Source organism: Lampetra fluviatilis, chromosome 33 (genome assembly GCF_964198595.1).
Source record: "Lampetra fluviatilis chromosome 33, kcLamFluv1.1, whole genome shotgun sequence".
Classification (NCBI taxonomy): Eukaryota; Metazoa; Chordata; class Hyperoartia; order Petromyzontiformes; family Petromyzontidae; genus Lampetra; species Lampetra fluviatilis.
The window spans coordinates 7,939,090-7,963,165 of record NC_136307.1 but is presented as its reverse complement, the minus strand read 5'-3'; the positions used below and the strand labels follow the sequence as shown (position 1 = coordinate 7,963,165).

Below are 24,076 nucleotides of genomic sequence, written 5' to 3'. Positions count from 1 at the left end.
CAAGCTGTTTGCGTCTAAGCACCGCTGTAAAAAAACCATAATGGGTAAGCACATTTATAACATTTGTATGAATGTTTAACTTCTTTTGCACCCTACTCGTGAACGTTAAGCGAATGAGTAAAGAAATGTATGTCAAGAATTACATGTGTAAGTTATGACGAGGCAGAGGTCAAGAGCTTATTAAATCGCGCACAAATCATTTATGCGTCTCCACTGAACCTTAATCCGTTCTTTAGATTCTATTCTCACCTTGAATAATAAATAACGGAACAAAACTAGGCGTCATTAATTATCCCGGCCAAAACGCAATTTCCATCTCTCTTCAGACGGCCAAGCGCTATAGCTGCTACGGCGACGTCCATCTTTGTTGCGCTTTGCCGCTCAAGACAATTATGGCCGTGCAAACAAATTCCTCAGCTAGAACATTCTCTCTGAATTTAAATTAACATTAACCTTTTTTTTCCCTGCCAAATGGCTTTCTAAAACAAAAAAAAACACCTACACGTCGGAGCTGTGGATAACGTTGTATAATGTCGGACTATTAAAAGAAAATAACGTGTAATTATTGGACACTTCGTATTTGTATACTAAGTAAGGCATTTACAGTTGTCTCTGCTCTTAAGGTGTATAGGGTTTGCTTGACGCGTAGGCTTTCGCGACCAATATTATTCGTCATAAAGGTTTTATTTGTTAGATCGCGAAAGTATAAATGTGTCGTTAAACCGCCACCACCCGACAGCCAATTAGTAAGGTTTGTCGTTACTATTTCAGCCCACCGGTGTGTTGGAGAGTAAAGCCACAACATTTACAATTTGAGTACGACGTTTCGCTGGTAAATACATCCAGCATCATCGGGAGATTTTTTTTCCAGAATTCCAGATGTATAGGATCGTAAGATCCTATACGATAGGCCGAACGGAGTGGTAGCTCCTGCAATCTCTCATTTACTTGATACAGCTGTCGTGGCTGTGACGGTTCCACCTGAAGACGGAAGCTTGTGTTGCCTCCGAAACGTCGTGATTTTTTATTTTACTTTTATTAATTTTAATGTTTTTACCTACGTGACTTTACCGAAAAAACCTAAGAATATCGTAAGATACAGTTGAGCGAGTACATCTTTAGACAATCCTGAAATGTTTGCCGATAGCTGCCATGCTAATTCAGTTTATTTTGTAGCAGTGGAGTGGTAGTAGAGTGTGCTATGAACCTGGAGACCCAGGTTTGATACCTTTCCCTGGATAACATCAGTGGCTGAGTGATATCTGAACTAGACCTGGGCCCCCACCCTTCACCAATCTGCACTGGCCAGCGCTGTTAGGTCTGGTTAATCTGCCCCAATAATTGACAGAGATGACGGGGAAGATTGACAAAGGACTGTGAATTATAATAAATATTATTATTTATTAAGTTTAGACTTCGTCAAGCTTTAGGTTCGTCACGAAAAACAAGTCGTTTTCTTGTTTTATGGCACCAAGAAATATCACATGCATTACACGAAACGAAAGGAACAAGTCAGTGGGGACAGTGACAATAAAATATGTGGATTAAATCCACATTTCAAAGTGAGCACTGTAATCAGAGCAATAAAAATAAATGTACTGCAACAAAAAAAAATACATAATACATAAAGAGACACAATTCGCATTATTATAAACAGACTTTTTTTCATAAGCTTTAGATGTTATGGTGCAAAAAAAATCTATTTAAAAAGTCTTTAATGAGCACAGTCGAAAAAAGAGGTGGTCCTGACATTTTTATGTAATGTGGTGTCCAACCATAGTCACAAATGCTTTCAACGCACTTTTTTTTAGGCCCATGTTGGACCTAAATTGCTTCCGCTATTCAAAAAAAAAATCTATATTAAGAAGAATAGCCGTTGCAGCACAATTGATTTAACAAGAGGAATTAATTAGCATTAATTTGCCCTTCTGTTTATGCTTGATAACTGACAATTGAATTACCTTGAGCGATCGTAGTACATGGTACTTTTGAAAATGGCAACTGGCATATATATATAAAATGCGCATTAAAAAAAAGGATGTTGCCATTACCATTGCACACTGGGAGTTGCAATCCAGAGTTCGACTGTTCAATCTGATCTCCCAGTGCGGCAGTTGACACAATGAGGCAAGTTAAAAAAAAAATAACCCCCTCGCCTCTGTGCACCCGGTATAAATGGAGACACCACGGTTAGTCGAACGATAGGCCGAGTGTGGTGGGGCTAAAGTGTGGATACTCACACCTCTTCCGATATATCTGTTCAGCATGGAAAAGCAGGCCAAAAATCCCCTCTAAGGGGAGCTCAAGTGGCATGAGTGAAATATTGCAAGGCTGCACCTTTACCGACCTTATTTTTAATACCTCCCGTAAAATGGCCCACGGTTATAATGCCCATTTCAGATTACTGTGCAAGCACCTCTGGGATTACTGGGGTTTAAAACCACGGGATGCTACCTGGAGGTGGCGGGGCGGGGGATGCAATGTGTCGCGAGTTTGTTGAAATTTTCACAAATCCATAGAAATCGCGTGATGTATTCGCCCAGCATTGCAATGAATTGCAACAATTCTGGGTGGCAATTCTATTGACATTTTATTAATTGTTCTCTCATTTTTTTGCCAGAGTAGAAATGTAGTCAAATTAAGTAAGACCTTTTATATATATAACAGTGATATTTTATGCAGTTGTGGAAGACTACGGCTGTTACAATAAACTCGTGACACTGCAGAACCCGGTTTAATCATGGGTAGTTAAAACCAGGATTTGAACCCAGAACCTCAGTGGTGCCCACTCAGCACTCTTCAACCACCAGCCCACCAAGTTTGCACAGTTTTGTTTGCTCAAATATAAAAAAAAGTTACTTAGAATTTCCATCGAATTTGTACAATTCCTGAACTACATTATTTTCACACGTACAATTGTATGCATGTATCTTGAGAGTAAAGATCAATCATGAATTGATGCAATATTACCTACCCTGCCAATCACTACTGGAGCGGTAATATGGCCTCGCGGACGCACATTCGTCGCCGGTTGCAGAGGGACAAGGTTCAAAATGAGCAGCCGCCCTGGTTAGTACTGCGTGTGTATTATCCAAAAAAATACGCACTGTCTGCTTTCACGTTGGACGTCAAAAGAAATCGTGATATTTTATGCAAAAGCAAACCATTGTGTGTCGGTGTCATGGGCAATTATATTATTCGCCAGATTTGAAAACGACCTGCAAATTCATCAATTACATATACATAGCAACGTCACCCCCTATTGGCAAACTACAACTAGTTGGGGAAATTGTTGTTGGTGCCAGTTCTGGCTGCTTTCCTTCCTTCTTGTCTCTGTAGTTTCCCGTGCCTCCGTTCGCAACTCGTGTGCATGTTACAACTGTACAGCATTGCAAGATGCAATTTTCATGAAAAACGTGGAATAAAACATTACATTACACTGGGGGAAAAGCCATTACCAGGGCAGGGTAAACCGTGGTTTGCGAGCTGCACTTGACCGCTGTCCGGGAATGAAAAATAAGAGAGCTTGATTTTAATGCTTCGATTTTTGAGAGAACTTTAAATGTAATGTAAAATTATAAAAGTCCAGGAGGGGTTTTATTCAGCGTTATTTCGAGTCAGATGATATTTGCTGTGGTGCGACTAAATAATTCCCATCATGTAGAAGTAAAAAAATATGAGCAACGAAGGGTATTGGAAAACTGGCGAAAACTTTACAAGCATTCTAAACACAACTTAAATATATTCTTGGTTCTTTCGGTAAAGTCATGTAGATAGAAAATAAAAATAAAATTTGATTAAAAAATAAGTTAAAATAAAAAACTAAAATATGTGACAAGGTTCATTGCGTCTTACATGAGTAGACAAACTGGCTTACTAAAGGTCAAAATATGAAGCGTAGAATATGGTTTTACGTTATTGAAAACAAATAACACACAGATTGTAAGCAATACTATATGCATTTTAAAATGAACAGATTACATTTTAGAAAGCCAAATTACAGTTATTTGTTCCTAGAAAAGCTACCGTAAAGTTTCCTACCAACTGCCTTCTGTCACAATCACTCTGGCACCAAATGCCCCTTAATCGCTATCTACCTCCACATTAATGTTAAACACGTGTTTAATTTTCGCCTCGTCTTTCTAACCCCCTTCCACATTTACATTTAATCGTTAATGCATTCCAAGGCAGCACACCTCAAGTGCCGGCATTTTAACTTTCCCCTTAAGTTATTGCCAGCAAAGAAAAGGGGGGGGGGGGAAGACGAATTTATCCTGCCACAGGTAAATACCATTTTATATGCAAAACGCAAGTGTGTAAATACAATTAGTCTGCAGCAGATGGCCCCGACATCTGATGTATCCTCTGGCAAATAGATAAACGACATTTTTAAAGCCAGTCCCCCGAGCAATGCCCAAACAGCTTTTGCCAGTGAAAAAAATAATACTTGATACCCTTGCACACTAACGGTGCTCGAAACGACATCATCAAGTGCACGGGACATCTACCACGCTCGTTCAATGTGCAACACGTAAAGCTAAAGTTGTAGCATTACAACAACAACAAAGCAATTGCAAGTCTTTTTGTCAATCTACTTGTGGATTAATACATTCCCCAACCAGGGGCACAACCACACTTTGGAATTCATCTTCTTGGTTCTTTCGGTAAAGTCACGTAGAAGGAAAATAATAAAACATAATAAAATAAAACATAATAAAATAATTCTCACGACGTTTCGTGAGAATTATTTAATTATGTTTTATTTTTATTATTTTATTATTTCCCTTCTACGTGACTTTACCGAAAGAACCAAGAAGATGAATCCCTGCAGTCACGAAAGCTTTAAATCGAAATTTCACACTTTGGAAGTTGGGGGTGTCTGGCTAGTGAATGGTTCCTGGTGGTGATCGGGTCGATTGCAGATGCACAGTGAGCTCCGCACTACACGGGGGAGCAGTGTGCAATGCACGCACATCATTTACATACCATTTGTATATTCACAGGGTAGCATGCGCTGCTGAGGCTGCACACATTACGAAGCAGTGCATGCAATAATGCAGCAATGGATAAATGCATGAATGAATGGCTGAATGAATTAAGGAATGGTTGAATGTGTAAATGGCAGGAAGGATCAATAAATCATCGTGTGAATGAATGATAATGCATCAGTAAATGGATGGATTAAGAAATGAAAAAATGCACGAACGCCTGTTTCGCGTGTGCCTCATGAATGAATGCATTCATATTGTGTTGGTGTCTCTTAGCCCTAACCTAAAATTTGTTGGGGGCGTCTGGACACCAAAGCCTCGTCAGTTATAGGGCTTGTCTGAGCAGGGGCCAGGACCGGTTCAAATATCGCTCGCCATTGATGTTAACCGTGATCGGGAATTGAACTCAGTTGACCGGGTTCCTCGCGCAGTGTGCTAAGCACTGCGGCAAGCAGAGGTCGCAACCGGGTACCCGATACCCGTACCCTACCCCATACCCGGCTACCCGTACCCGGCCGGGTACTGGTACCGGTAGCCGTTTGCGACCCTGGTGCGGCCGGGTATGGGTACGGGTAGGCCGTGAGTCACTGGTGAGTAACCGTTTGTCACTCATTTCCCAACGTCTTGTCTCTTCTCACAATTCAAGTTCCTAGAATCAACCCACCCGCGCCTGCAACATGGCTTCATCCCAGAGGTCGCAATCGGGTACCCGATACCCGTACCCTACCCGATACCCGGCCGGGTACGGGTGGGCCGTGAGTCACTGGTGAGTAACCGTTTGTCACTCATTTCAGGTAGGGTATGGGTACGGGTAGGGAACGGCTACCCGTACCCGGCCTCTGGTGGCAACGCTTCACCCCAATGCTGTGGCATGGCAAGCGATCAATATGTGGGGCACAAGCCTCCAGTTGGGTTGGCCACGATTGGTCAAAGTTTCAGAATTGGAGTCCTCTCCTCATCCAGTCAAAGGAGGTCAATGAGAAGACAACATCTTCCGATTAGACTCTTAGCACGTTTCTACAGAAGTTATTAGCTAACTTAAAGATGCAGCAGCCTATTTTTTCTCTCTTATGGGAGATGGATAGAAATGCTACGGGATATGTGAACACTTTTGCACCACATGTGGTAAAATCATTTGAAAAAATATTATGACATTGCTCAAGGACATGTTTCAAATGACATGGTGCATTTGAGGTAGAGCTTCAATTGTGCAACATAAACAGAACGATTACACAGCGATGCATTACTTATGTACACAATAATAATTAGTTAGACGTAACACGTGGTATTTGTTCAACATACCCGACTCTGCTGATGAGACAATGAAGGTTGAAACTAATACAGAAGTTGCTTTTTTAAACAAAATGCTGCTGGATAATGTTTGTCAGCACAGCTTGTAACCGAATGGAAAAACATATAAAATACAGTATTTATTTTCACGTGAGCAAATGAAGAGAAGCATATTCTTGGTTCTTTCGGTAAAGTCACGTAGAAGGGAAATAATAAAAAAATAAAAATTAAACATAATAAAACTTCTCACGACGTTTCGATTGCAACACAAGCAATCATCATCAGGTGTGAAAACTACAGCAAGGAAATTTTAGCTGAAGCGATAACAAGCCTCTGCAGTGCTCTAAACGCTACTGATGAGACCTAGAGTGTCAAAACCAGATCAGCATTTTCTTGCTTAAAAAATAGTGCTGGATGCAATTCCCCTGTGGAAGGCCTCAGGTGGTGAGATAAACATATTGTTTTACGTGAAGGGATGAACGCAAGTCTCGCTTATTAATCCAAAATTATATAAGCAGACGAAAGTTTGGTGCTAAAAATATATACACAATGCAATATTTTCGTTTCATTAATTATATTCGAGTCCTGTTTTCTGGATATGCATGATTACATTATCTGTTGTGAAACTAAAGCGTGGATGGGAACGCAGCATAGATAAAAGTATTTCTTCTACTCTCCTATTGTCAAGGGCACGCACGTATATGAGCCAGGTTCAATGCCTTCAAAATGTATCTGCCCTGGCATGGACCAATCGACGATACCGAAGAAATGTTTCCTCATTTCACACTGCATGGTCAGGAAGCCTGTACCGATAGTAAAGTGCCGATATAAATGCAAATTAAAAAAATCTGATTAATAAGCAAGCATGAAAATGTCTGTCTTATTGTTTCAAGTCTCTAAATTATCCGAAACAAAAACATTGCCACTCGAACGATGCTGTGCGAAACCACACTTTACTTCATGGGACAATCCAAAGCAGCCCTTTGTGTTAAAAATAATTCATGCTAACAAAATAAAATCTCAATGGAAGATATAAGTTTAATAACATGTTTTGAGAGCTTTCCACATTTGCTATAAGTGCAAGGGAAAAGTGTACTGTTAACCTTTCTTCTGCATGCCTTCTATGCATATTTCATGCGATTATTACGGCACTGAAAACTGCCCTGAGCAGTGATAGCCCTGAGGATCCCCCTGTCTTTTGGGGCTTCCATCCAAATATGCACTGCATCATTGAAAACGTTCAGACAACCTCTGGCATTGGTATATTTGACCGGCTCACACAAAAGGATGGCGGTGGCGACTCCAAAAATGTGTGGGCAGTATATTCATAGGTTTTTTTCGGTAAAGTCACGTAGGTAAAACATCAAAATTAATGAAAATAAAATAAAATAAAAACAAAAATCACGAAGTTTTTGTTTTTATTTTATTTTCATTAATTTTGATGTTTTACCTACGTGACTTTACCGAAAAAACCTAAGAATATGATTCCTTGCAGTCACGAAAGCTTCAAATCTAGAATTGTGGGCAGACTCTTCGCAATGTTTGGCAGTCCCCTGACAATACAGTACGACTTAATCCTACGGCATCACATGAGTGAATGTGTTTACTTCAGCACCATCAGCGTCATCAGTCATGGATCGTCCACTACTGGATAAAGGTCTCCCCGAGCTGTTGGCTTTTCACGATCAAGATCTAATTGTTTGGTGGTACTGCATTGGCAGTGGTGCACAGATGCAAACAATAAAAAAATAATTGCCATTGTGCTGAAAAAGAAAATCAATTGGCACATTTGCGCACGCAACAACCTGATGTGTTTGGTTGTGTCGGATTGTGAAGGGTTATCGCTTTTATTCACATGATACCGAAACTATCTAATCCAAAAAAGACACCAATTATGAATCATAATATTGCATGTGAAAGCCTACATGTGGTATATTCAGCTTAACGTCGAATTGTTATTTTCTTTCCCATTGTTTAAGTTACATGTGCAGATGTTTGTTATTAACCTACTTACAAACTCACGTATTCTGCTAACATTATTTAACGTTGTGCAGTGGTGTGTGAAAGCACGCTCCTTCCTTTCCCATGCTACTCTCCTTACAGACGGACCCTCAGGAATTGATGGGCCAGCATGCCGGTTAGCCTCAACGCTTACCTTAGGCATCTAATATTATGAATTTGTGCAAAATGTCATGTTACATTAATTGCATACTGTGGTCAGCAGCATGTTACGGGGTGACCTTCTAAGTCTGCATCAGCATCTTGGCCTGACATTTCCGCCCCAGCGACACATTGTATGGGAACTGAACATATGTATCTGAATATTATAAATCACCTAATTAAAGTGAGGCCGTTTTTAAATAATGGAGTCCGCTTTGTTAGCCTTTTCTGTTGCCGTAAAATAACCAAACGTATAGGCACTGGAGTACAGATTAATGCTGTATGTGTTCGGCTATGTCACTGCTACGGGAGGCTATTAATTCAGGGTACAGACACACGTGTACATATGGACGTGATATTGTAAAATAAATAATTATACACGACAAGATTAGGGCAAATCATTTTAAAAAGTTTGCTGTATATTTACTGATTTTTTAAATATATATCTGACGCATAAATGTGTCAGTGAATATAATACACACTTTAAAACATGAGTTTTCAGAGGAAAAAAATTGTATCCCAGCGTGGTGTTCGGGGTTAGGCAAAATGTTGAGCATTTCTGCGATCGAACCTTTGCCGCGGGCTGCTGAATTCCTGAAGATGCCCACGATAGTGTGTGGTGAAAGTTTTCGAGATGAAATACTCAACATGAGGCCTCACCTGGAAGGCCACAATTGGATTACGAATGGCTGTGAAAACCCTCCGTGCTAAGTGAAACATTCACACTGCCACATTTAGTCAACACAACCTATTACCTCCCTGTTGCTGTAGGTAAACCTGTAACCAGTATATCTGTAAATTACAAGCATAACAGGAATACATGAGCAGAGACTCCTACTCCAATGCACCCGACTCACCTTGACATCGTGGTGATTTCAAGCTTTTGGTCGGTACACGTTAACCAATGGAAGACGTAGGACCTGTCTGGTCAACTTGAAAGAGTAGGCCAAAATACCCTTCAAGACGGGCTGCCTAAAGCTATGTTGGGCCGAGACCCTTCTTTGAGAAGTGGCGATAAGACAAAATTTGCAGGGCTGCACCTTTATTCTTACCTTTCATATCAAACAATGGCGCAGGTGGTTTATTCATTACAGACAGAACGGAGACTCCCTTAACATGCTGGCTTGATAACTAATACACGTGTGTAAGAGTGTGTCACGTGTGTGGTAGAGAATGAGTTTGACTGGTGATACACCCCCACCCACCACACACACTCGATCCACATAGCCAAACTGGTAAACCCACTCACAGCAAACTAGTTAAAACATCGTTTTCTCTCCATCTCCTCTGAGCAATTGTGTGTTGTTAGTCAATCATAAGCAATGAATTAATGAGCAACGAATATTGCCTCCTTATTGTTGCAGTTTGCAGATATGAATCTGTTATGGGAATGCCTAAGTTAGAGCTCATGTGCCTTAACGCGATAGCATTAGTCAATGCCACTCATGCCTTTGGAATTGCAAAACGAAGTGTATTAAACGTGGAGTTGATGTCAAGCTGTCGAAGTGCATGCATCTACAATCGACATTTTTTTATTTAAACTCCGACATGTGTTGGGAATTATTGGCAGGAGCTGAGCTACAAATTAAATTGGGGTGGCTTCACATTTTTCAAACACAATTTTTGTTAAATATGTTCTGTTGTTGAGGTTAAAGTAATGGAAGAGTCGTGGTGGGGGTGGGGCTGTGAGAATTGACATGCCAACGCCATTACGTTTTCTATTGTTGACTCAGCTTGAACAAATGATTAATGAGACAAAACGTTAAGCGGGAGTTTAATTGGGACAAGATCTGGGTGGGTACTTTATAAAATTGCTCTGCCTATATCTCATTAACACGTTTTATTGATTTCGCTTAACTTATATATAACAACTGTTGATAACCATGTATAGGGTGGCATGCACAGCCAACATTTGCTTTCAAATCGGACAATCCTAAACTTACCCATAGCTTGCAAATCCTTTTATTTCCATTTTTTTACAAAGCCAAATTGATTGAGCTAGTAAATTGTGGGTGTAATTAATCACGGGCCTTTTCTTTTTTTTATATACAAAACACACACACACAAAATGTTGGCAGAACATTCTGGCCGTCGTTATGAGAAAAGGCATTGTGATCGTGGATCGAACATTGGGTGTTGAGCTCTGGACATTCTCGGGACAAAAGAAGATTTAAGAGAGGGCATATATGACTCACGGTCATTGCAGTAAGCGCCGCTGAAGGAGGTCATGGTGCAATCGCAGGTGAAGGTGGCCCAGTGCTGCACACACATGCCCTGGTTCCCGCAGGAATATTCTTGGCATGTTGTGCTTGGTCCTGTGACGGCACACGTGGGAAACACGGCGAGGAAAGACAACCGCTTCAACGAGTGCGATGACCTGCGCAGTTGTCACGTTGCGGGAAAAAAAACATACTTTCTCTTTTATATTACATAACACCCATGGCCTATCCCACCCACCGGTATACATGGGTACATCACAGTTAATCGAGCGGCAGGAGGTATCACAAGCAATAATTTGTAGGGCTGCACGTTTACTTTACACTTAACAACCCATGTAAGAAATTTAACAGCGGGCTTAATTGTTTTTTTCTAAACTATCCACAGAAGTATAGTGATAGGTTTTTACCCTTTCAACTGGTACAAAAACTGACACCTTTATACAAGGCATCATGTTTGCAATAACCACAACGCAAGCAGTCAAAATGCAAACAAAAATAAAGAACTCTGATAATGATATGCACTATCCTTGAAGTTGATTGGTCCACACCCGAGACAGCTTTTCTTAGAGCCTAGTCTCCATTGGTGTTGGACCAGATGACGCCAAAAGGCGTACAACTCAAAGACAGCGCACTATCAGAGTATTGAGAGCTCGGGGTAAGCATTTACACTATGATACATCTCCTTTACCAGTGGCAAAATATTGTAATAGGTTTTTACCCTTTCAACTGGTACAAAAACTGACACCTTTATACAAGGCATCATGTTTGCAATAACCACAACACAAGCAGTCAAAATGCAAACAAAAATAAACAACTCTGATAATGATATGCACTGTCCTTGAAGTTGATTGGTCCACACCCGAGACAGCTTTTCTTAGAGCCTAGTCTCCATTGGTGTTGGACCAGATGACGCCAAAAGGCGTACAACTCAAAGACAGCGCACTATCAGAGTATTGAGAGTTCGGGGTAAGCATTTACACTATGAGACATCTCCTTTACCAGTGGCAAAATATTGTAATAGGTTTTTACCCTTTCAACTGGTACAAAAACTGACACCTTTATACAAGGCATCATGTTTGCAATAACCACAACACAAGCAGTCAAAATGCAAACAAAAATAAACAACTCTGATAATGATATGCACTGTCCTTGAAGTTGATTGGTCCACACCCGAGACAGCTTTTCTTAGAGCCTAGTCTCCATTGGTGTTGGACCAGATGACGCCAAAAGGCGTACGACTCAAAGACAGCGCACTATCAGAGTATTGAGAGCTCGGGGTAAGCATTTACACTATGAGACATCTCCTTTACCAGTGGCAAAATATTGCAATAGGTTTTTACCCTTTCAACTGGTACAAAAACTGACACCTTTATACAAGGCATCATGTTTGCAATAACCACAACACAAGCAGTCAAAATGCAAACAAAAATAAACAACTCTGATAATGATATGCACTGTCCTTGAAGTTGATTGGTCCACACCCGAGACAGCTTTTCTTAGAGCCTAGTCTCCATTGGTGTTGGACCAGATGACACCAAAAGGCGTACAACTCAAAGACAGCGCACTATCAGAGTATTGAGAGCTCGGGGTAAGCATTTACACTATGAGACATCTCCTTTACCAGTGGCAAAATATCGTAATAGGTTTTTACCCTTTCAACTGGTACAAAAACTGACACCTTTATACAAGGCATCATGTTTGCAATAACCACAACACAAGCAGTCAAAATGCAAACAAAAATAAACAACTCTGATAATGATATGCACTGTCCTTGAAGTTGATTGGTCCACACCCGAGACAGCTTTTCTTAGAGCCTAGTCTCCATTGGTGCCGGACCAGATGACACCAAAAGGCGTACAACAGAAGGTGTATTAAAGTCTGTTTGGAGATATATTGGCAAATGGTTATTTTACGGATGATATGCAGATGCATTCCTTCTTGCCATGTAAGTCTAAAAGGTCTTGTTACGCCAGGATGCACAGCAACTGTTTTTCAGACCCAACTTTGCGAGCTGCTTATATACTTCAATGCACGAGCGTTTCGCTGGCTGCGCATGGTTTAAAATAGCGAGCGCTTTGATTTTCTAGGCTGCCTGCAGGCTACAGAGAGGGGGGTCTTGTAATCTTTCAGCTTATTAAAATGCATGTTGACATCGCCAGATATTGTCATCGCTCAGCCGCCACATGGCCTGCTCTTTATAAAAAGGGAAGCGCTTAATGGCATAAAACAACAATGATTCAAAGTGTTCAAATCTGGTTTCATGTCGTAATTATTGATCGTTAACTTTTTTTCTTTTCTTACATTTTCATCGCAAATTGCGTCTTGGGGATTTGTTCTTGAATGACAATCAAGCGGCCTGCGATGAGCTCTGAGCAGCAGAGTCAACGGTGAATGGAGGTGGTTGCAGCATGTTGTTATTATTTTATGCCACACGGCTGCAAATCTGTTAACGATTCCGAAGGTAGAGAGTAACTGATGTGTAGCTCAACGTAACAGGGGTTTAAGAGTTTATCGCTGATTCCCACATGAAATGTCCTTATTGCCCAGGACAATGTCAAGTTAGTCACCTATCATGATTATCATCACCATCGCCAGCCACGACCAATCCACCGCTGGATGATCGTCTCTACGATGGAATGATCCACTGCGCACCTGCACAACGAGCGTGTTTCATCACTCCATCTCCTTAGTGGATGTACTCTCGGACGCATTCTACACATTCGCTGTCAACATCATGATATTTGACCATCGTGCATCGTCTCATCCAGCAGTGTGTTTTGCTCAAACAAGTATCCACTTATTTTTCTGACCAATTTAAATGGTGTATTTAACCTGTGTGGCTTATTTATTTCATGTGTTCCTCCTCCTGTCTCTCAAATGCAACTCCAAGCATCCATGAAGTGGAACAAAAACCGAGGGGCAGCACAAACCCTTCATATTTCTGTTCCACCTTATTTGCCCATGACCTTGTTTCTGAACCATAATCTCATTCATCATATAGCAAAAAAGCATATGGGTGTTTTTGCAAATCGTACCCAAAACGTCAAATTATGGTCAAAGTACTCCGAAGGACTCCAGTAAACACCAAGTCGTGGCCCAGTTTTAACATTTTACATTAAAAAAATTCCTATTGAACAGCACAATTTCAATTACTTCCTGCTGAGAAAGAGATCATTTTAGTTCTCAAATGTAAAACGTGTATTTGTCTTTTTATTACGTATGTCCTGAATGCACAGCATACAAATAGTGGCGATGAGTACATTTTTAATGTTTTTAATTTATTTTGACATCATCATTATATTTTTTTCTTTATAACTTGTCTAGCGTAACAAAAGGATGAATGTAAAAGAAACAAATTAACAAGTTTTCACTACTAACCTGGAACAATAACAAAAAAGCATTCACTTTAAATGCACATTACAATATTATGCAATACTTCAAAAAAAACATGCAACAAAACAAACAAAAAATGTATCCTGCGGTGCATTCATGCTACTAATAAACATGAAAGCAGTGTGGGCCAGCAAGTCATTTTATAACGTTTAATTCATCTCTGCACTCCGCTTGGCCTACCCAGGCACACCATTATTGTGCAGTTTATTTCTATATTGTCACATAATTTTATTCAGCATTTCAATTCCCCATTGTGCATTGGCTTTTAAATTGACATTGTCAATAAACAGGAAAACAAATGTTCATGAGATTGGGCCACGGCAATGCAACAGCAATTAATCACAATTGTTTTGACATATAGATGATGAAGAAAAAATAAAGTCTGCCATATTTGCAATTAAAAATGAATCAAACACAAAAGCTAAAACTATTTTAAAGTGCTTAAGATGAAGTACTTTCCTGTCCAGCAAAAAAAAGTTAGGCTTTATGCTTTATAATACAATAGTTACATTTGTCATAGGGCAATTAATGTGAAATAAGTATTGATGTTTTTAGGTTAAAGTAATTTCGTTGGTTTTATATAAATATAAAAGGAAAGATAAATTGTGTTGTGGCTGTTGAGAAGTCAAAACGTGCATGCTCACTGGTACAATTGGGATGCTTTAGATTAATTATTACTGGTAAGGAACATATTTAAAATGAGACTAATAAAAGGTGAATACAACTGGTATTTTCTCTGGCATACCTTTGGGGGTCGATGAGCGATTGGGTGTCATTAGATTAATGCTCCGGGTATAATGATGCACGCAATAATCAACTGATACCGATTCTTAAGCTTGCGATGCATGTCGCCAATCGTGGTCGTAATCATAGATCGGGTTTAATACACGCATATGTTGTATTTAATGGGATCACATGACCCTCTCCAGCCACTAGAGGCTCCAGCCACATTCACCAAAATGTAAAAACAATTAGAGTTATGACTTTAAACCCCCCGCCCACCTCCTACGCATTTCACAAGTAGTACTAATCGCATATCTGCATTTCCCATAAATATGCTAAATTCCTCTTGATATGCAAATCATTTTGTCAAGGTGCTCTTCCCCCTCCATCCCAGCTTAAATAGACGCTCCAAGCCTGGGGTGTGTCATTCAGACTCTGTCTTCTCGACAGACCTGTTCGGACGGCTGCTTGCATTGTGGCCAAAACGTTGTGAGAATGATTTTATAATGTTTTATTTTTATTATTTTATTATTTCCATTCTACGTGACTTTACCGAAAGAACCAAGAAGATGAATTACAGTATTTATTTATATATATGTTGATCGAATACACGTGTTTTTGTTGTTGGTCTTCCCAACTGAATTCCCAGTATGCTCTCGGCATGCATCCGGAAATCTCACAGATCACTGCAACTCCGAGCGTCAAGGAAATGTACATGAACGCCGATGGAAGTGGCTTTTTTTTTACTTTCCATGAAAGTGCTTGCCCTTTCCACAAACCCCTGATTTGAGACTGGTATTTGTCGCACAATAGTCAAACAGATACGTTACGTTCTCCAGAGATGAAAAGCCAAATGTTTATATCACGTGTTTTTTTTCTTCACACAATCATTCGCGACAATGCTAAGACCGTCAGCTTGCTACAACGGAGAACCCGATTAATATTCATCAGCGGCTGCCTGAACTTCAGCGGTGGGTCTCGGAGGTAACACACCTCCGATCAGCATGGTTGGCGATTTACGGTGCAAAAAAAGTTCAACATACGTACATACAAATGACCCTCTGAGACAACTGGCCACTGCAGTAAAAAAAAACAATTCTTAAATAAAATTGTGACCTTGAATCGTGAACAATTTGTCTAATCATGAGGGAGAGGGAGCAGATAATTCGCGATTCCCCTCTTTAATGCTCTTGAACAGATGCACAGTTAAGCCTTTTTGGAAGCACCATCGCAATGACAGCATCTAACTGCGTGAAACTTTTGTCCGAGTACATTATTGCTGTTATGGTAGTGGAGGGTGAAGGGCATTGTCACAGTGCCAACAAGAGTAACATCCACCCCCATTAACTCGTGCGGTGGCAATAACCAGCCAATGATTAAATGTGGCATCTGGGTTGTTGCAGTGCGCTGTCGGCACCACGGTGGTGAGATGTCAACTCCCTCTTCTGGTATGCTGGGTCACGGGTTCGATCTCGACCCTGACGCCTGTATATTTAGAGTTCTGCATTCGGCTGCTGTGAATTTACCACGTGGTAAGCCACTTCGTTGAACCATTATTTGTGGCCAAGTCGCTTCTGTGGGCCTTACCTGGTAAAAAAAAAATTGTAGTTGCTATCATATCAGTGGGTGAGATTGTGAAATCCTAGTGTTACATTTTAGTGACGAAAGTATTCGTCAATGAGGTGGATTTAAATTTGATTTTACTTTCGTCAACGATCGCCCGCGAGTGAATGAAAATGATCGACCGTGGGTATTGCGATGAATATCCACCGAAGATGTGAGCATGACCGACTATGACGAGGCGTAATTGGCTAGCCTGAAGGAGGAAGCCGAATGATATGGTTTAGTATTATTATCAGAGACTGCAACGCGGAGCAAGACCAAAATGTTAATTGGCTATATTAAACGCATAAAAAGGTTTTCTGAGTAAACTGATTGGCTCACCTATTAATATTGGTTGGGGAGTGGGGTGGGGGGAGATTGAGTGCCCCTCACACAAATATATAAAAACTAAAAGTGAACTAAATCTGTGAATGCATTTGTCGACTAGACTAAGAGAATGACCAAGAGATACCCATATACTAAGACTGAGCCAAATACACAGGTTGTTGCTGACTGGACAGGTAAATACATAAATCGATCACCATATTAACACAAGTGGAAAACAAGCCGAGGTCACAACTTTTAATTTCCTTTCCTGTGCAATCAGAAAAATACAGCGGACAGACTAACTCACTCAAAAATTTATCACATATCAATCGGCACACACACACGTACATATACCTGCCAGCTTCTTCTCTTCACCTCAGGCCAGCTCCCCACTCTCTGCCATGTCCCCCCCCCCGCCAATCCCTCCCCCCAGCATGGGCCGCAAACAAGCTACCCCCGGGCGCCACGGTGGCGAGATGTTAACTACCTCACCTGGTATACAGGAGGTTCTGGGTTCGATTTCGACCCTGACACCTGTATATTTGGCGTTCGTCTGTTCTCCCCGCGGTCGCGTGGATTTTTCTCCGCGTCCTCCGGGTTTTTCCTCCGCATTTAGAAACACGCATTTAGAGTATTTGGCTGCTACAAATTTCCACATGATGATAAGCCACTTCGTTGAGCTATCATTTGTAATAGCCAGGTCGCGTCTGAAAAAGAGCTTGTATAGCTCAGTGGGCCTTACCTGGTAAAATTAAATGTAAAAAAACGTGTTGCGTGTTAGTTTGGTTTTGATTGGGGGGGGGGCGGGGTGTCGCACCTTCACAGCCGCGTTCGATCTCGTTGACCTTGTAGCTCGCCTCCTTCAGCAGGTCCGGCAGGCGTCCGTTGAGATCGAGCGACGCTAGGCAGCCTTGGTAGCCCTCGCGCGACGCCACCAGCTTGGGCAGCTTAGCGTACATGCTCTTCTCCAAGCCGCCGATGAACAAGTCCCCTGTCGAGAGAAACGGACGAGAGTTGCTTTGAAAGGCTTTTCGCGGGTATGCTGCAGAGGAATGGCTCTCTCCCCCGTGTCGTGTTCTCAGGTTTGCTTGGTACGTGTCCATCTGGCGCGATGTCCGACATTTTGCTCCGCGCGATGGAATTCAGTTGCCTGAAAGAGCTCCCAGCACGTAGAGCGATTCGTCGGACGTCGTGCTGGACAACGCGCGGTACGACCAAAATACACATCGGAGAGGCGTTTAAAGCCATTAGCTGCTGTCTAATGCGGTTTTCTCTTGCAACTCACTGCAGCGTACTTGAGTACAGGTCAGCCCTTTGTATAAAAAGGTGAAGGTGCAGCCCTGCAATTTATTGCTCACGTCACTGCTTGCAGACATTTAGGCAACTATGCATTTACATTTAACTGTCAAATTTTAAACAATGTAAAGGCACAGTGTTGTATGAATGCCTCCACGAAATCACAATTTCAATGGTTTCTTCACGTACATTGAACATTAACAGAAATAGTGTGCTGTATTATAAATAGGATAAAGGTGCAGCCTTGAAATTGCATGCTCACTCCAATGCTGGTGGAAGGGCCTCCGCTCGGGAGAGCTCTAGAGAGCCCCATCTAGAGGGTATTTGGCCTACTCATCCACAGTGGCCAGACATCGTGGGAGATGAGAGAGTATCCACACTTTACCCCACCACACGTGAACCAACTATGGTGTCCGTATGTATGTTGAACTTATTTCGCACCGTAGGTAGCAAAACTGTGCTAATCGGTGGCGTGCCCATTTATACAGCTCAGCCCTTGGTATTGTTTATTCACGTTATAATTATAGGCATTACGAAAACCTCCTGATTATTATCTGTGTGTGTAATGCGTGGGATATGTTATTGCATTTCAGCTTTGGGTTTGTCTGTATTTACACTGTTCAAGCCAGTGATTAGCTTCTAAATAGAATGAAACTCCTGTACGAACAATCTCACTTTAGCATAATAGCAGTGCCGATAACCATAATGTATAACACAAAAATATGGAAACGAGATGTTGGAAAAGCTCGAAATATTTTGCAAAAAATCTAAAAAAATGCAATGCATGAGACGAACCCAACACGAATGTGAAACGGAAAAGACGATTATCTGACACAAATCATCCATTTCATGAATGCATACATTTTTCAACCCCCTCCCCCCACAGGACATTAAATGTGACTCAAATTTAAAATATTTGCCCCAAATTTTGAATATTGCAGTGCTCATTTGTGACAAGCACATTAAAGCAGACATATCCTATTTATCTGGTGCTTTGTTTCCAGCTATTTCTGCCCCCCCCCCCACTATTTATTAATCCTTGAGACAAGAAATATATATTTTAAATAAATACGTAAACGCCCGTCTGTGTAAATACGTACAACTTTAAGTTTTAATTGCAGTGAAAAGAGACAGGCCAAGGGCAGCATAAACATTATGAGCAGGCTTGCAAATGATAATAGACAAACCATCAATGTGTAAACAATTGTGTGAGTCTAAACTAAACTATAAAACTAAACTATTTTTTTTATTTTACCAAGTAAGGCCCACTGAACTGAATATCTCTTTTTCAGAAGCGACCTGGCCACAAATGATAACCCAACGAAATGGCTTATCATGTGGAAATTTACAGCAGCCAAATATTCTAAACGCATGTTCATAAATGAGGACGGAATAACCGGAGAAAAATCCACGCGACCACGGGGAGATCGGACATGCAAATTCCAAATACTGTATACAAGTGTCAGGGTCGCGACCAAACCCATGACCTCCTGTATAGCAGGCGCGGTAGTTTTAAGGGTTAACGGTAACACGCTGTACCACTTATTTGTCACCACGGGGCAGCTTTACCACCTGTCAAAATGAAAGACTGTCAAATTTCTCTCTCGCCTGTTTTTAGTCTGACAGATGTTTAATTTGGAGAGTCAATCACGGGAACAGGCACTTCATTATTAAGATTGAAATGCCACACAATGAAGAGTGAAAAGTGGTCGTAATGTGAACTCCTTGAAACCCGTGGTACCTTGCATTTTAATGAAAATCTCTTAGGGGGGAGTGGGGAATATGGTCGACAACCTGTAAAATATATATTTTATAATGGGTGGATTTCCAAATGCAATCGTTTGTTAAGGAACCAACTCAAGCTAAACATGTGATAAGCTTTGACAAAATGGCTTAAAATTAAGAGTTTTTGAAATTGAACTATTTTCACTGTGCTTGCCCTTGCACCGAGATAATAAACATGCCACTTGTATAAATAAGTACACGGGAGTGGGGAAAAATATATAATTTGTATTCTTGAACATGTCTTAGCATTAAAAGCTGCAGTTTGTAATTAGAGATGGAAGGATAGAGTGAATATTCCCTGAGCAGTCAAAGAAAGGGCGCCAACAAGAATGACGCGCACAAAGCTGCTGGTAAGGTGCCACATGAGGTGTTCTGGACAGGGAGCAGCAGTGGTGGGCCGATACAATCAGCAATGCACCGAGGCCTCCTGGGCCAGCCAAATCCAATTACCCCAGCGCACAATGAGTGACCAATTCTTGGTAGCGCATTACGCTGAATAGTGCTGTTTACATGGTGTGACATGTACGGGTTCTGCTGAAATGCATGTTATTACGGTGGCTATGTGAAAATTGTGGCAAACGGTTTGTGAAATGTAAAAAAATAAAATAAAGATGATTCGTACGTGTATACACAGCACCGATGAGATATATACACGCATAAACACTCACGGTGAGATGCGGAAAGTGGCACACATGAGGTAGGGAACATACGCAGGTTAGAGACATCACATTGTACGTATGTATGTTGAACTTCTTTTTCACTGCACGTAGCCAATAGTGATAACTGGAGGTGCGGGGGAAAGGGCGCGGTGCAGTGACCGTCTTTGTTCGATGGATAGCCAAAAGCCGCTGCGAGTTTGCGTGATGGTTTACGCTCTTTGACAAGAAAAGTAAATAGGTTTCAGCAGGACACATGGTCAGTGGTTGAGACTAACGATGGAGTTGCAGTCAAAGGTGGGAACGTGCCTGGGAGGATGTCTTTTGTGGTGACGGAGCCATCAATTGAAATCTACTCACGGTGCAGGTGCCAAATAGATTGTTGCATCGCAAAAGCGTGAGATATAGCAGCAGTTTGTTGGATATCATCCAGCAGTGGATAACGGCTGATGATGATGACAGGAAGCGACATTGCCATTACTCTGCCACATGACATTGTTGCCAGTATTTCGTGACATTTTTGGAAACTTGTACATACGGGACCAAACTATAAATAGATGCACAAATTGTACATGTACTGTATACAATATATGCACACAACATACACAAACAAATATATAAAGTACGAGGAATAGCATACGAAGTTACGTATTTTGGAAATAAGCTAAATCAAATACATGTTTAAAACGTTTCACTACCAGGGAGAGAAATATTTCTATATTAAATATCAGCTTCTCTTCAGGATTCAACATAAAATAAGGGCAACCCTGCCTAAATTGACACATTTATTTTCCGTCACAATAAAATAACACTTGCTTCTACATATCACTACATACGCATTCATTACTATTGGTTATAGTGAAGTGCAATACAATATCTTTGGTTATATTGAAGTACAATTTGTGTCACTTGGAGGAACGATGGCCGATGTTCTGGAAAAGTGATGGGAGTGGCAGGAAAGGAATGGAGTGCGTGAAAGAATGCGTTAACCCAGGAGACGGAGCGATGGAATTGTCTCGCGAGCAAGTGCGGAATGGAGGGTGACATTGCTGGATCAGAGGAGGTGGAGGTGGCTTAGGGGAGCCTTCATACAACAGTGGATTGACCATGGCTGACGATTATGACACATATATGCACCAATGGGAATAATAATAAAATGTTCGGCATACAGTTAATTACATGTAATGCTTGCAGTTTTTTTTTTTCCCGTGGGGAATGGAACGTTTACGCAATTGCTGCAGAGTAGAGACATCTAGTGGAGATGATGTAAATGACATTCACACGCAATTTTCATGAACGAACTCCATCTTGTCGACTGAAACATGATCGGGAGGAAGCCATTTGGCGTTCATTTAACGCTGAATTAATGCTCTCTGGTTTAGATGCAAGTGTTCATGTTGTTGTCAAGCGATTACACTGCTTTATGACAACTGCAGTTCTGCCGCATGTATTTTATGACAAGGGGCACAGATGAGGTCAAACAGAATGAGAAACATTGCCTTGTTACAGTGCTGCGATTTGTGAGAAATTATTTTAAACAATCTTCATTTTATCCCTAATGGGCTATCGATGTTGTTATGAGACAAAGTATCCATCCGGATCTATCGCCAGGCAGTGTAACTCTACGTGCTTGAGAATGGCCCACCAAAGTGGATATGACAGAGCTACCTCTGAGATACTTTCAAGTGACCTCTGGTCCATGCTATCGAGGGCAGCAATTTCCCACCCTCTTTGCATCTAAGAGCAGCGATCATTGGCAGACAGTGCAACCAATATTTTTTCATTCTCAGAGCTGACATGTAGCCAAATTAAGTGCAAAACTAAATTAAATATGGGCTTTTTTCATGCAGTCATTTGTTGACGGGGCTTGTCAATTTGGCCTTCTAGTTTTGACTACTTCCCAGGATCTCAGTGGCGCTGGCTCTCGCTGTTCTGAACCCTGAGTCACAGGCCAACTGCCATGAACAGCATAATAAGCTGGCAAATTAATAATATTTTTTTTACCAAAATGGAAGACCACATTTTGATCACTAAATATGATTAACTGGAATATTATGGTTAATTAATTGTACGAAATCTATGTTTTTGTATGGAGTAAAAAATATATATATTAAAATGTCATGCTGCTTTGTGCCAACGCAATGCACTGATGTCTGTTTGCCACCAGTTTTGTATATTTATATATTTTTTATAGTTACCATGATATTTGCCAGGATGGAGGCAATTAAATTAACAAATGTAGAATGTTTCCACTGATAGTAAAGTATACTACACCTCCTACACCCGGGGTAACTTCTACAAAAAGGCCCTCCAGGACTAGTTGTAGCATCTGATTTAATTAAGTCAACTTTTAAACTCAAGCTCCCCAAGTTGTGCACCGTCTGCTGACCTGGCGAGAATCTTTACCTGCTGTGACTGGCACTCGTGGCTGAATATTTCCGAGCTTAACCAATTATTCGTGAGGTCATTAATAACCCCAGTTGAAATCTTTAAAAAAAAAATTGCAGATGAGAATACTTTTAGAAAAATAAAAATGTTATATTTCTTGTCTCCCTCTGGGATTAAAACTCTAGATCGCAAATGTACTGGCTTGGTGCTCTGATAGCAGAATTGTCCTTCTGAGCTTGAGCCAGCCCGGCACTTGTTACTAATCAACCACCAATATTACCCACACCCCTCCCCCTTCTCCCATCTTCACTTAAAATATCCTGCCTTTAATTAGGAATTAACAAGCTTTCATTCTTTCTCTGAGGAACTCCACAGTGGGCCCTGATGCATTAGGAAAACCACAGCTGTCGTGCACTTTTGTAAGTAACAAATACAAATGTAAAGGCCACCTTTGAGGTCAAGGTTTCTGGCGCCGTTGACGTTTTGCGACACAGTCTGGGTGTCGACCTTGAGGGTGTGAATATTGTTGTTGTCTCTGGAGATGATCACGTTGTGCCACCGGTTGTCGTTGAGAACCCGCTTGGAGTTGTCTCGGATGAGGTCCTGCCCGTTTCCCAGGTCAAATATGTAATGGATGTGCCTGTCCGACAAAGCAAAAAACAACAAACCAAAAAACACATTTATGTAATTTCATGCCACTGATAGCAGACGACCCGATGATAGAGAGACCACTACAGGGCACCTCTGGTGGATATTTGGAGTACTCTTCCACAGTACATTAATGTAACAGCTATTAAAGCTATATTATATTAAATTGTATAAAGTATACAGGAACCTCTCTCCAAACAGGTACAGTATTTATAAAGAGTTCAAATACAAATTTCAAACCAACACATTCATCCAATTTGTATCTTCATAACTATGCTGTTCAAAATGCATTCGTGCAGAAAAACAGTTTTTCATTCGCTTTCTTTTTTTTCTTGCTGCGATGTTCGGCGACGCGCGTTAAATTTTATTTTCTCAGCAACTGGATCAAGTCCGCTCACCCTCGCCACACACACACACAAAAGCCCCGGCTCGCTTCACGCACACGCAAAGCTCCATGGACCTCATCATCACAGTCACGGAGGCATTCGTCTAGCATTGGCCAAACTGCCAATCACCGAACCACTTACACGGCAGCCGCGCTCGTGTTGCCGGGATGCAATTTTTTTTTAGGTCGCGATACGATATCAAATTTCGCCGCACA

At 41.2% G+C, this 24,076-nt stretch overlaps 1 protein-coding gene across 11 annotated transcripts in view; it reads right to left on the bottom strand.

Moving 5' to 3' along the window:
• LOC144944023 (neurexin-1-like) overlaps nt 1–24,076 on the bottom strand; it is a 389,198-nt gene that overhangs the window by 195,916 nt on the left and 169,206 nt on the right. For all 11 annotated transcript variants that reach the window (XR_013639554.1, XM_078872018.1, XM_078872025.1 and 8 more), the window contains 3 exons: nt 23,277–23,467; nt 17,520–17,693; nt 10,634–10,753 (listed from right to left, as the gene is read on the bottom strand). Coding sequence is in view for 10 of the 11 variants with exons in the window: in XM_078872018.1 (XP_078728144.1) it covers nt 10,634–10,753; nt 17,520–17,693; nt 23,277–23,467 (485 nt within the window). In the remaining variant the exon portion in view is untranslated. The remainder of the gene's footprint in view (nt 1–10,633; nt 10,754–17,519; nt 17,694–23,276; nt 23,468–24,076) is intronic.